Genomic DNA, 14,870 nt, shown 5'->3' on the forward strand with positions numbered 1-14,870 from the left:
GCACAATTGAAGATTTACAATATGCTATTTATATATTTTTAACAAACCTGAATATGCAGTTTTCACCTCAATCTTCAAAAATAAGTGGAAATTTAGGAAGCTTTGTTTAGCAAGAGAATTTATTCTTGTTTTGTTGGCATGACTCATTAATAATGTACCATAAATCTTGATCCCAACACAAAAGCACAACTTCCTTTTTTTTTCAAAAAAAAAACATTTCAAGATCTAAAATTCTGATGAATTTATATTGCTAACCAACCAAGAGACTTATACAGCAAAGAATTCAAGCCACTTACCACTTGGTGATATTTCCACCCAGGTAAAAGTAATGGCACCTTCTCTACTGCTCTCGCTGAACCTCAGCAAAAATGTACCAGGTTGCCTACCCTTCAGTAAAGCACGTTCTTTTTCCTTACTCACAAAACCCATGATCCACCTGAAATGATCAAAACCTGTGTTAGTTTTCCCATGTTTGTGCTGTTAAAGTCAGATGATACAGATGAAAATCTAATGTATTAACTTACATGGTTATTATGCTCAGCATAATGTTACCTACCCATCATTCCAGAGAGGCAGGAGATGCTTTTTGATCAACTCCAAAATCCCTTCAATCCACAGCCAGAATGAGAAAGGCTTTTCATTCAGGTTCTCCTGCATGATCGTTAACAGTAATCAAACAAAACATGAAATTTCAAAATTAAATTTATAGCAAAAACATTGATTTAGAATTAACTAGTTACCTTGCAGAATCGTGTCCATGGAATGGTACTGTCATTGAAGCAATTATTTGTACCTACATAAAGAAAGTTCAAATTTTGTAAGTTAAACAATTTTCACATTTTACCAAATGCTTCTAACCAACAAAAAATGCATTTTCAGAAGCAGGTATGTTTGCAAAGTTCCAATTCTCCTACTTCTGCTATTTTTTTTGTGTAGTATTCAGTGTTACTTTTGAAGATGCAGTGACTTATTTATTTAGCTCTCCTAAACATGCATTCTTCAAAGTTACAACAGAGCTTTTTCAGGGAAATTGCTTTCTTTTAAAACAGTTATAATCCCACAACATTAAGAACCATCACCACCTGATATAATGGCAGAAAAACAGATGAACAACTTTCTCAGCTGCATACATGTTTCTTGATGACCATTATGTTCAAATAGTTTTGCAGATTTTAAAATGGAAAAAGACATACATTTGCAAGTTTATGTATGGACATGCAGTCAATACATACAATGATCAAGCATAACAATACCTATGATATTGAGTGTCAACAAGAAAATTAAATATTACAATACATTTATTAGACAAAATGTCATTAAAAGGTGCTTCAACCATGCACTCACTGGCAGGAGGTGCAAATGCCAAACACTTGTATTGAAATGATTGGACTCCATGGATCACATACAAGTGCTGAGAGCAACCCATGTTCTGGCTGACTCATTCAAAGGAAATTGACTTGAGCAAAATACATTACATTCAATATACAAGAACAACTCTCCAATTAAATAGTGTGCCCTTCAAAGCTTTCAAGGACAACTAGGGTGCTTTGTTTCCTGGGACTTACTCCAAGAATAACACACAATAACAGGAGTTATGCATCAGTCTGTTCTGTCAAGAGTACAAACTGCAGTACTTTTCCATTTCAACTAATTAGGTTTTTGATTCTTCCACGATCCTACCTAGTAACTTCTCTCCCAGCATGCTGAGCTGTTCAGCATTCAGGCCTCGTTTGGTGATGGAGGAAAATTGCCAACTCAGTACCTCAGATAGCTGACACCACTTGGCAGCTGGAGGGTTGGAGAAAAAAGCCAAGGTCTGAAGAAAGGGGAAAACAAAACCATGTATAAAGTAAATAACATACTTTAGGATTGCTCCGATCAAATATTCTGGGCTGATTAAATTCTACACATGATTTCATGTTGCAAATCTTGCCTCAAGTTATGTTTTTCCAAATTTCACAAATATAATTAAGTCAAAGATGATTATCTAAGAGGTATCATCTTTTCATGGTGCAGAGTTGCACATCAATATACTAGAGAAACAACTCATGGTTGGTGAAACAGGAATAAATTCCAAACTTTGCACAATAGTTACTAAAATGTAAACCATTATTAAGAAAACTATGAAAACAGTCACTATTCAAGTATCCAATAACTCCACTTTACACATTTTAATAGTTCAAACCTCGCAAATAAATGAGCAGAGAAATATCAGCAATTTAAGAATAATTAGAAAAAAAAACTTGTTCAAGGGATATGGGTATTATTGGTGAGGTCAGAATTTAATGCTAATCTCTCATGCCTTTGTAAAAGTGGAGATGAAATCACCATCCTGAACTACTGCAGTCTGTGTGGCATATGTATACCTCCAGCCAGTGAAGAACATGTCGGAAATGTTGAGTCACTTGAAGGAGAACTAACAGGTGGTCATATTTCCATTTGGCTATCGTCTTTATTCTTCCAGATGGTGTAGGTTTGCAAGGTACTGTGAAATGAGTCTTATAAATGGTACCAATCTATGCTAAGTGATGGAGGGAATTAATATTTAAAAGTGGTGGCTAAGATAATTTAATAATTAAGCTCCTGGAAGAATCCATAAGATTAATGGATAAACTTTCTGTACACTGCTCTTGGCAAGGAGCATTGCCCACATTAAAAATGTATCACAACATCTAAACTTCTGATATACACTTAATTGGCAAGGCTGACTATATTTACTGGAAAATTGGAAAGGTATCCCAATAATGTAAACACATTATAGCCTGAACATATATAAAAACGTGACTCTTTGCAAAGTTATCCAACAATACCAGTTAAAATATGACAGAATATACCTTAGTCTCGCTTACAAGCATGTTGTACCACAAAATAGAAGCCCAACCACTGGGCAGCTGGCTAACGTTGGATATCACTACCAATGGTAAAGATGTAATCTGCAAAAATGGAGGACAAACTAAGTCAGAAGCATTTTAAATAGTTAAACATTCCAAAGAATTCAAAACAGTCTCTTAATACTATCTGATGTAAGCAGTGAAAGTTCCACTGAAGAGGTTAATAATCTACTTAATTTCTCCTAATTTTGTAAAATAAACAAATAGGCATTAAAAACAAACCATGAGATTTAGTTTTATATTCAGCCATATTACACTTACTTTGTTTAAAGAAGGTGATCCCATCACAACCATCTCAGAGTAACTAGTAATTGACAATTAATGCCAGACTTGCCTGGGATACTGACATCAAGGTTTACATGTTGAACTGACAAAAGCATGGAATTGGACTTAAAATTGCTCCTTAAATTTATAGAAATGCTTATTGTTTTGCCCTGAAAACTCACCTCTAGATCAATTATCAGATTTTGGTGACAGAACTGGGTTTCAAAGCTGATGGAGTGAAGTTCCTCAGTTACAATAAGAGGACCCTGGAACAGCAGATTAGAAAATTAATTTTGATTTTAAAAACCCAATATGAAAGTATTTTGAAAAAAGCAATACTGCATAAAAAGATTTTGCTTTCAATGCATTGGTGGAGAGAGATAAGGTGGTGAGCAATAACTAAAATGTTAGGCAAGCGGGAATTGGTGTTTTGAAGAAGCTGCATTTTTAGAGTGTCTTTGAAAGCTAAAGAGGTGTTGAAGAAGTTGAGCTTGGAGGTAATCACATCATAACACTTACTTCTGTTGTTCGGCTTCCTGCATTCTTCTGTTCCTTCAGTTGCTACAATGCAGGAACAAATCACAATTACATTCGAAGGTGAAAAATGTGTACTTTTCTTTGTAAATTTCATTATTAAACTGAACTATAACTATTTCAGTGAAATAATTGGTGAATGCACTGAACCAAAATGATTTTCACTGGCCTACCAGATGTCTGAATTCAGCAGCTAAACTTCCATTTGTTGATTCCTCCATGTTCATCACTTTGGTGTTAGTTCCTAGTATGTTAAATTTTCTAAATCTATGAGAAAATAAGGGACAGAGTAAATTGCATGCATGAGAAAAGGCAAAACTTAAAAAAAAGTTTAAAAAAAATCAACAGAAATAACTCTATACTTACCCCTTTATAGCACACTTTTCAGCGACATCCCTGAAAATACATTACACTATTACATCCTGTTTCAGCTACATCCCTGAAAGTACAATACACTATTACATCCTGTTTCAGCTACACCCCTAAAAATATATCACACTATTAAATCATATTCTTAAGGCAAAACTCTTAAAATAGCAGATTTAATGACAAAATTGATTTTTAAGACATTTTCTAAGAAATTAGGATATATTCTGGTATATTGTTTAATGCTACTATGAAACCAATATGGATTGGAACTAATTTTTTGTTGACTCATGGTCATATATAATGACTATTAACCAGTCTTTAATTAATGTTAAATTATTAATTTTGCCTCGTCAGGTGACTCTTACAATTTGCAGCAAAACACACATGAAAGTAATATAATGTTACGTACTTGTCAAAGGATGCTTTTACACGCAATTGGTAATTTAGTTCTGGTAGCCTTACCAGCAGCCTGTAAAAGAAAGAAAGAGGAACCTTAAAAGCTGATTAAACAGAAAACCACAGCCTTGTGTCCAAGTTACAATATTTTGTTATGCTATTAATTAGTAGTGGTTTTGATTCTTCCCATTTGCCACTTACATTCTTAAAATCCCTATTTTCGTGCATCATAGACTTAAAACCAAGCATGAGAGCTAGATGTGAGCGAGGCTATCAAGTCTGACTGTGCAGCTTGGATACACTCTCTGGGTACACCTACCTCTTGTCAACAAGTTTGCAACAATCATCCATACAAATGTCCCAATAATGATATCAAGGATAAACTCTATGATGACCTTTGATCGATTGATTGTACAGAGGTACAGTTATAAGGTTTGTTTACGAGCATATTAGAGTAAGCAAGGATGTTCAGCATTATTTGAGGCTAGACATCCATTCAGTCTAATAACAGCTGGAAAGAAGCTGTTCCTGTACCTGCTGGAGAGTGTGTTCAGGCTTCTGTATCTTCTGCCTAATGGAAGAGGTAGTAGGAGATCATCACTGGGGTGCGATAGGTCTTTGATGTGGCAGTCTTTCCACAGTAGTGAGCCATGTAAATGGAGTCCATGGATGAAAGGCTGGCTTCTGTGATGATCTGGACTGTGCACATTTATTACCAAACCAGGTCCTTACGCACCCAGACAGTATGGACAAGCCAAATTTCCTGAGCTGCCTGAGGAAGAAGCAGCGTTGTTGTGCCTTCTTGACCCTCAAATCTACATAGGAAGTCCAGGATAGGTTGTCAGTTATCATCACTGAGGAATTTGACGTTCTCTACCCTCTCAACCTCAGTTACATTGAGGTAGGTGGGGATGTGTTGGATAAAGCTATTGCAAATACGCCACAGCATTAGAGGGCTTCACTATTACAGTCACAGTAGAATGTCTTAGAATCAAGGTGTGGGGAAATGTAGCAGCAATCACACTCTTGCTGGTATTTGCAGTCACATTAATCATGAGGAGCACGGATAGGATAAACAGATAAAGTCTTTTCCCTGGGGTGGGGGAGTCCAGAACTAGAGGGCATAGGTTAGGGTGAGAGGGGCAAGATACAAAAGGGACCTAAGGGGCAACTTTTTCACGCAGAGGATGGTGTGCATGGGCTGCCAGAGGAAGTGGTAGAGGCTCATACAATTGCAACATTTAAAAAGGCATCTGGATGGGTATATGAATAGGAAGGGTTTGGAGCGATATGGGGTGGGTGCTGGCAGGTGAGACTAGTTTGGGTTGGGATATCTGATTGGCAAGGATATGTTGGACTGAAGGGTCTGTTTCCATGCTGTACATCTCCACGACTCTATCAATACGTCAATCAGTAACACCATTTTCAGGCAGCAGGCAAAATACAAAAACAGAACAACACTAAAGATGGTATGATCACCAAAGTTATGAGAGGAGCAGATATTCCACTCAAGATGAAATTCAGCATCACCAAAAAGTCCAAATGCCAAGAAAGTGAGATGTGTAGAAACTGGCATTCGGAGTGTCCGGTGAACAATTCAAGCTCAGACTTGGGCTTAGACATGTTCTCCAACATCATTTGCGTTTTCTCTGAAGTAGCATAGTCAAACTTCAAATCGATACTTCAGGAAGCTGCCAATGCTATCCTGAGAACAGTGAAAAGTCCATCAAGATTGGTTTAATGAAAATGATCAAATTAAGGCACTGTTACAGGAGAAAAATGCAGTATGACTAGGAAACGAATGTACAGGTGACCTAAGATTTCACTCCAGGACAGCAAAGGGAACCACCAAGAAATGGTGGATAGGGTACAAGCTTCATGCTAGACTGATTAGCATGGCATGAGGAATTTCTGTAAAGCCATGAAGATAGAATAAGGTTCTGTCTCATGTGACTTAGTTTTCTCTATGCTTGCAAGGAATCTCCCCGATGGACATTATCAAAGAGCAGTGAAATTAACACCTTACGCACACCCTTAACCGTAAATTAGGCAAGTTTGGACAAGTTTCAAGGCTGACCCAAAAATGAAAATCTTGACAGGAAGCTTTTCAATGTGGAAATGGACAAAGCTGTCAGATAGTCAGTCTCAAGGGCGACTCCAAGCTCAGACAAGGTCCCAAGAGAAACTTACAAACTTTTGGAACCCTTTCAGCAAATACAAAAGTGAAATACTGCATTACAGAAACTCGTTGTACCATTACCACCCTGTCAAAATCCTTTGACAGTAAATAGATGGGGCTTGTGGAAAAACATAGCCAAACCCTGGTATTCCTGATAGAGCTATAAACCTAAGATGGCAGTTTCACAATGAAATAATGGCCAGGGTTGCTGGCAATGATTGAACCCACTGATATCTTTGACATGACAAGTGGTAACATAATTTTCTAAAGTTACTGACTATGACCTACCCACTAAAACGATCAATAACAAAACTCTGAAAGTTATGGGTAATGGCACGGATTTTGGAAGCACAAATGTCAGAAACATCTGCATTAACAGAGGTGGCGAAGAGAAATATCAGAGCAAATTTGTACATTTACAGAGACTCTTGGAGTTGATACATTAGACTTGCAAACAAAAAAAAAAATCCATGCTCAAACTTGTGGTAGTTCCCAATTTCCTTCCGAGAGACAGTCCACCAATTCAGATATATTAAGCAATTGGACAGGTTCCAAGTAAGATACATATTGGTCCATCATAGGCAATTTATCCTCCCAAAATTTTGCCCAAGGAAGAAGTACTTCAGAGAGTCTGAAATTGACACTTAGCTCAGATGATGTGGATGTTTGACTGATTATAAAATCATTAAGAGAGTCACATTATCACGACTGAAACTTGGACACCACCCGAGAGGTAAACTGAGATTAAAGTTCAGGGATTCCTTGAAAGCATGCCCAGCGCAGATAGGGATGCAAGTGGACAAGAATGAACAATTCAGGAACCAATTTCCAGTAGTCGTATTGCCTCTTTCAAATAGCAGTGTATACAGGGAAGAAGAAAGCTAGAATTAGAATGACCGACTGTCAAATCTGGAAAACAAAAAGATAGATAATTCATCTTTGCCTGCATTGTGGAAGACATGCACAGTCGGCAAATCAGTCTCCACAGCCATGCTACAATACATAACGGGTATCTCTCCACAGACAAGAAATGGTCTTTTTGATAGTGAAGGGAAGTAGATGGACTTAAAACCACAATACCAAGAAACAGAAATTTCAATTTAAAGTCTGATATTCATCATATAATGCATTATGATTGGGAAGGCAAAACTACAAATTAATTTTCAGTTATAAAAATTATGAAAACTATTACCATTTCCTTTGTGCAGCTTAGCGTCAAATTTTTATTTGAATGTTTTAAGACACTGTCACATCAACAGTACATATAAAGCATCTGCACAGTAATCATTAAATGCTGTGGTAAAAAAATTATTCCTTTAAAACATCACACTTTTCAGCTGCAGTCTCCAGTTACTTCAATGTTTAATGCTTTCAATGTAGACTGCATGGTCTCAAGCTCATAATAAAATATTGGGGCCTACTCAGAGCAATCAAAATAATAACGTCATGAAGCTTCCCAATAGCTCATTCAAATCAATTTGATGAGAAAATGAGACTTAGGTTCAGGGACAATTTAATTTAGCTTTAGATTTGATTTTTTTTTGAGAAAACAATCTTCGGTCTTATACCACACCAACCCCAAAACGTGATATTTTTCAGCAAGAAAGTTATTTCTGCTCAAAAGGTTTTAAAAAAAAGTCACTAACCTTAACTTAACAGTAAACTGCACACCAGTTTTGAGGACCATTGGTCTCTGAGGATGAGTTGGCATGCAAGGCTGTCTCTCCACCACAAAGGAACTGAAGTACACAGAGTGGAACATAAATGCATTCAGTTTCATGTAAATCATCAAAAGTAGTATTTCTTTTAGAAGAAAGGCATTACAATATACCTAGAGAACAGGCACAACAAAGAGTAACAAAGGTTAATGAGAAGATCTGAAAAGAATTTAGTGATTCACGTGAAAGAAAGAGTGTGCACAAATACCACTGGAGGTGTTGGTTGAGTTTCAGGTGCCTCAAGTTAGAGAGAAAAAGAAATTATTTTCACTTTAACCGAGCTCTTTTAGGTCGGATACTGGGAATGTCTATGGAAATATACGGTGTACAAATAACTATTTCTGCAAAATGTCTATATTGTTGAAAAGTAGTTATTGGGGACAAATAGTAATGAATAAACTTGATTTTGTTAATTTTTTGGGTTAGGTTAAAACAGCCTGGCAAAACACGCCATCTCAGGTGACAGCAGAATAAAGGCCAAGATACAAGATTACTGCCAACACTTATGCAACAGAACTCTAGGAAAGATCAATAAGCATAAACTGATCTTCGCCCCTACTGTGAAATGGGCTCACACTAAATTAGCAGTCACCCAAGCCGTATTTTCTGTTTTGTTTTGTGCTGTGGAACATCAGCAAAGAGAAATGGTTCTTACAAAACAAGAGGGAATTTGTATTAATTATTTTTGTTAAAGTCATGTTTCTTCAAGCTTTCTTTGAAAAATTATTACCTTTTAATAAGATTGCAAAACAAATTATTGTTCCTTTCCTCGAGAAATTGTTTGTTCTGAGTAATGGGGTCTCCTTCATATGAATATTTCTGCTCAAGTTCTTCTAATTTCTTTAACTGTTGCCGAACCTGTTGCAAACTCTCAGCTAGCAACGTAAACCTGTAAGTACAACCATCACTGAAACTATCCACATATTACATCTCACATTTTTTCGTTCTGTCATAAAACTATGTAATCTTAAAATTTAACATTTTCAATTAACTTATTTTCCCAATAAACAACCATGAAACTTGTACAAACTATAAAACCTTTTTCAGACACAAGTTGCATTATAATAGATACAAATTGCCCCTTTAAACTATGGATATTGTGTGAGCTACAGAGGGCCTTTAAGTGTTTTTTCTTTCATGGGAGCTGAGTATCACAGGCATAGTCAGCATATGTTCCACACTCGAGTGAGAATCCATAGTAGACCCAGCAAACAGAAAATGAACTGAAAACTCATTCTGACAGGCTGCCGAATTAGGCATGATTCTAGGTCAGGACATGGAACACATGAGGAGATATAGCTAATTCCCAAATATTTGGTTGATCTTATTTACAATACAAATAAAGACCTTTTTGAAAGTTTGAGAGAAGATTTGTAGCTCGGGTGCTCGTTGTTGTGGTTCTGTTCGTGAGCTGGGAATGTGTGTTGCAGACGTTTCGTTCCCTGTCTAGGTGACATCCTCAGTGCTTGGGAGCCTCCTGTGAAGTGCTTCTGTGATCTTTCCTCCGGCATTTGTAATGGTTTGAATCTGCTGCTTCCGTTTGTCAGTTCCAGCTGTCCGTTGCAGTGGCCGGTATATTGGGTCCAGATCGATGTGCTTATTGATTGAATCTGTGGATGAGTGCCATGCCTCTAGGAATTCCCTGGCTGTTCTCTGTTTGGGACAACACTACTATTATAGGACAAGCCAAACAGAACAGCCAGGGAATTCCTAGAGGCATGGCACTCATCCATAGATTTAATCAATCAGCACATCGATCTGGACCCAATATAACGGCCACTGCAACGGACAGCTGGAACTGACAACCGGAAGCGACAGATTCAAACCACTACAAATGACGGAGGAAAGATCACAGAAGCGCTTCACAGGAGCCTCCCAAGCAATGAAGATGTCACCTAGACAGGGGGCGAAACGTCTGCAACACAAATTCCCAGCTCGGCGAACAGAACCACAATACCATTTTGAAAGTCAGCACACACAATGCAAGTCCTTTCAGTGTCCCAATTTATAGTTTTCACAGGTGCTGGGATTACTTTTATATGCAAATAACAGATTGGGTGATACTGCAAGATAAATATATTGTTGAAGCCAGGGTGGAAGCTGGTCCAAGTTACCCATTTACAAGCACCTAGTACTGCATGGAAAGATGGCAGAATGGAGAGGACAGAAAGAAGTATGATGATTCCAAATGGTTTGTTGGCAAGGGGTTTAGGATTTGTTAGCTAACCTTTAATTAAGATTTCTTTGTTGGATTACCATGATCAGTGTTTGATATAATCACAGCTTCTAAATGGCTGTGTAACTTAGCTGACTTCCTGGTATTCCCTGGAAAATTCAAATCAATTGTGTGCGCTATTAGCAAATCTCAGAGAAAAATGCTACAACACTATGGAAAGAAAAGCCGACTAACCATTGTTGCAGCTGATCAAGGCAGGTATTTGGTGGTCCTCCAATGCATGCGATCTGTTGTCTCCGTTTCCATTCCACTAACTCTTCATTGATCAAAATTCCCTCAATTTGCTCAGTTTCATTCAGGAGGGAGGCAGTTTTATTGATTACGTCCTACAACCAATAGATCAGTGAGCTACTGCTTTCTACATTTAAAACGTGTGCAAGTCAGTCATGTAAATACTTCATTCTACAGCATATGCATACAACAGTGCCAGAAAATTCATGTAAAATACATATAAGCTCATTTAGAGGATTAGACATTTTCAATGAATTAAATATATGGTGGTTTTAGAATGCGATCAGGTTTGAGCATTCATCAAAATAAACAACCCCACTTCTAGATTTCAAAAGGTTCAAATCAGAATGTCACAATTCTGGAGTGATCCTCCAGTAGGAGTAGGCCACTCTGTCCCTCACTGCTCAATATGTTGTTGCTTATGGAGAATTTCAGTTTCATCTTAAATTCTGAATATGGAAATTTAAAAGCTGTGAATCAGATGGCTACCTAAAGCGTAATATAACAGCAATTAATATTACATTGGCAATAGCCAAGCACTTAATCATGGTTTACCTTTCGTTTCAAATCCAACTTGAGCATCATATTATGAAGAAGGACTTTTTCTTGTTTAATTTCATTTTGAGCCAAACCATTTACTTCATGCTCTACATGCAAAATGAGAATGGAATACAAAACACCAGACAAATTTAATTTGTAACATAAGTGCCTAATATGACTGCAAAGCAGAAAACAATAGCAATTTACACCATTTATTTCACCAGCATCCTGTGTACACGAGAATATAAAATGTACTTCTTACCTCGACTTTGCAAAGTTTTAGATCGGAAATCAAATTCATCTTGAAGATCTTCAAGAGACTTGATTTCCTGTTCGATCTCCTATCATCAGGAAAACAAACAACAAGTAGAGCAAAAGTATATTATACAGTATCTGTGGGGAAGAAAGCAAAGTTAACGTTAACTCTGCTTTGTCCCCCTATGCTGCCAGACCTGCTGTGTTTTGCCAGCAATTTTGGTTTTTGTTTCAGATCTCCAGCATCTACAGTTTTGTTTTATTTTGTTACATATGGCACATTTCAAGACCTTAAATCCCAAAATACTTCAACAACAAACAAATTACATTTTAAAGTGGACTGATAGTTATAAAGGGTGGGGAAAGGTAGTTAATTTGCACACAGTACTTCCCTAGAAAAAAAATGATGTTTCGTTTCAGTGATTTTGGTTGAGGATGATGTTATGCAAGAGAATTCCCTGTTGCAGTTGTATATGACACTGGTGAGGCCAGTTTTGGAATACTGCATACAGTTTTGGTGACCGTGCTACAGGAAGGATATTATTAAATTGGAAAGGGTACAGAAAAGACTTACATGGATGTTACCTGGACTGGAGGGTTGGATTTATTACAATAAGCTGAATACCTAGGACTTTTTTTTTCCCTAGGCGTGTCGAAGTTTGAAGGGTGACCTTATAGAGGTTTATAAAATCATGATGGGCATCAGTAGGAGAGATCTTTTCCTTAGGGTGGGAGAAGTTCAAAAATAGAGGATGTAATTTTAAGGTGAGAAGAGAAAGATTAAAAGTGACCTGAAGCCCAACTTTTTCCACAGAAAGGGAGGGGTGTATATGGAATGAACTGCTAGAGGAAGTGGTAGAGGCCGGTACATATTTTAAATATAATACGTAAAAAAATTAATATTTAAAAGAAATTTAGACAGGTTCATGAATAGGGAAGGTTTGAGATATGTAACATGTACATGCAAATGGGACTATTACAGTTTTGGAAATTTGTTCGGCATAGGTGAGTTGGACCAAAATGGGTCAGTTTCTCTATGATTCGAAAAACAGGATATTTCTTATTCATTTGGAAAAAAAGTTTAATAACTTAACCAAATGGTGTCATTTTCAAATCATGCAGTTCTTCCTCAAAATAGTCCAGATTGTGTCTCATGTCTTGGAATACAGCTTGAAGCAGTGACCATCTGAGGTTCAAGCTTGAGTGTGACTCATTCTACCCAACATTTGGCATGAATCAAAGGATGATTGAAAAATTGTGAAATTCATTTATGTTACAAATTAACTATTTATCAAATTCTGTTGTAGGTCATAGTTCCATCCAATAATGCTAAACACAGGTTACTCATTCAATCTAATCATCCAAGATTTGTGTTAAAGTTTTACATGCCTTTAATCCCTTCAGTTTCTGTTTAAAACTAAGGAAGAATGTTGCACACAAAGCAGCTTCCAAACTTCACCACAATTAGGAACTGAATTAGAGATTCAGGAAAACCCTGGAAGTGTAACGTATTGATATTTCAAGCAAACAATTCTAAAATAATCAATACGACTATTTTGTAAAAATTTGGATAATAAGCAACGTCATATTAAAGTTCTATATCTAAATGTAGAAAATAATTAAGATCCTAAATCTTCACCTCTTAATAGCCTTAGCATTCTGGCTCCTTTTTGGTTCCTCTATCTATCTTGCCTATTTGATTTCCTTCCAGTCAGATTTCCAGCCAAACCAAAGATAATTATGGGCTGAAATTTCACAACCACTTAATTGTGGGCTTGGAGGTAGGGCTAAGACTACTCCCCAAACTATTATGAACATTTAAGGAAATCTCCCAGGGAACAGTCTGGGAATTGGATCTGTTGTCTGCTCCAAGCAAGTGGGTGATCAGATACGTTTCTTAATGCATAACGTAGATTTGATGAGAGACCATGCTGGCATTTTGCCATCATTGAAGACATCCCCTGATCACATGCTAGAAAAGCACAGCGGGTTAGGCAGCATCCTTGGACGGCACAGTGGCTCAGTGGTTAGCACTGCTGCCTCACATTGCCAGGGACCCAGGTTTGACTCCAGTCTTGGGTGACTGCCTGTGTGGAGTTTGCATTCTCCCATTGTCTGCGTGGGTTTCCTTCCACAGTCCAAAGATGTGCAGGTTAGGTGAATTGGCCATGCTAAATTGCCCATAGTGTTAGGTGTATTAGTCAGGGGTAATTACAGGTTAGGGGAATGGGTCTGGGTGGGTTACTCTTTGAAGGGTCAGTGTGGATCTGTTGGGCCCAACGGCCTGTTTCCACACTGTAGGGAATCTAATCTAATCGGAGGAGCAGGAGAATCGACATTGAGCATAAGCCCTTGACAGCTCAATGAAGGACTTCCCTGCCACAGGTTGATGGTTCAGAGCCAGAGGCCCCATGTTGGGAGCCGGTAGTGCTGCAATAAAGAATGCTTGCGAATAATTCAACCAGGAGTTCCCGTTCATTTCCAAGTACCTGCCAACCTAGATTTTGTTTGTTTCTGCACAAAATTAAGAAGCAATTCAAAAAACAGATTTGGAAGAATGACATTTCTAGTTAATTTGCATTCATATGTATCGCAATGATAGAGGAAAGTAAGAAAGCTATTCAGTTGTGACCATATACATACTTGAACATTGCTCTTTATGTTCTTCACTTTCTGATCCAGCTGCTTCTGCTTATCCTGAATTACAGTATTCTGGACAGGACCAACATGACTCTACAAATTAAAATAAATGTGCAATTAACTCAGAAATACTAGAGTGATTTCAACAATTCTGATGATAGGTCAAGTTTCTGAATCTTTGCTACAGTTCTGCCAGTGGAAGTTCAGAGTCACAAAATAACAGTAATATTAAGTAGTCATCTGGTGAATTTGAAAATAAACAAAAATGTTAAACGCTACTGCACTCATGGTGACTTATTTGAGATAACCAGCACAATAGGGAGCTCCACAAACCAGATTTAACTTCTCCTTCCTGTGGTTTCTTTGACTCAATTTCTAAATTACAATTCCACTAATGGAATTGTAGCACTAACTCAAAGAAAATGTCAGCTGGGGTTGGAAAATCATCTCTAGAAACAAGATAAAGGGGCAGGGTGTGTATGAATCCTACATATTTATTCTGTGGAGGAACTGTGTTTCTTTGAAAGCCCATCAGATCATGCAGTAGAGACTGAATCACAAGGTGCAAATTAAGTGAAGTCCACCAGCAGAAACAGTGCATAAGGACCTTGACTAGG

General features: G+C 37.5%; 1 protein-coding gene across 4 annotated transcripts in view; it reads right to left on the reverse strand.

Annotated features, from left to right (window-relative positions):
* The window catches only part of LOC122551254 (signal transducer and activator of transcription 1-alpha/beta-like), a 44,826-nt gene that overhangs the window by 12,795 nt on the left and 17,161 nt on the right, over nt 1-14,870 (reverse strand). For 3 of the 4 annotated variants that reach the window (XM_087988673.1, XM_087988672.1, XM_087988674.1), the window contains exons 5-20: nt 14,257-14,346; nt 11,621-11,699; nt 11,374-11,465; nt 10,762-10,913; nt 9,082-9,240; nt 8,280-8,372; nt 4,468-4,527; nt 4,056-4,085; nt 3,863-3,956; nt 3,675-3,716; nt 3,338-3,421; nt 2,835-2,933; nt 1,681-1,816; nt 741-793; nt 557-660; nt 297-436 (exon numbers count right to left, since the gene is read on the reverse strand). In XM_087988673.1, coding sequence (XP_087844799.1) covers nt 297-436; nt 557-660; nt 741-793; nt 1,681-1,816; nt 2,835-2,933; nt 3,338-3,421; nt 3,675-3,716; nt 3,863-3,956; nt 4,056-4,085; nt 4,468-4,527; nt 8,280-8,372; nt 9,082-9,240; nt 10,762-10,913; nt 11,374-11,465; nt 11,621-11,699; nt 14,257-14,346 — 1,507 coding nt within the window. The remainder of the gene's footprint in view (nt 1-296; nt 437-556; nt 661-740; nt 794-1,680; nt 1,817-2,834; nt 2,934-3,337; nt 3,422-3,674; nt 3,717-3,862; nt 3,957-4,055; nt 4,086-4,467; nt 4,528-8,279; nt 8,373-9,081; nt 9,241-10,761; nt 10,914-11,373; nt 11,466-11,620; nt 11,700-14,256; nt 14,347-14,870) is intronic. The other variant, XM_043692866.2, reaches the window with a different exon arrangement.

Source organism: Chiloscyllium plagiosum, unplaced genomic scaffold (assembly GCF_037043375.1).
Source record: "Chiloscyllium plagiosum isolate Xiang-an unplaced genomic scaffold, Cpla_swu_hap1 HiC_scaffold_7, whole genome shotgun sequence".
NCBI lineage: Eukaryota > Metazoa > Chordata > Chondrichthyes > Orectolobiformes > Hemiscylliidae > Chiloscyllium > Chiloscyllium plagiosum.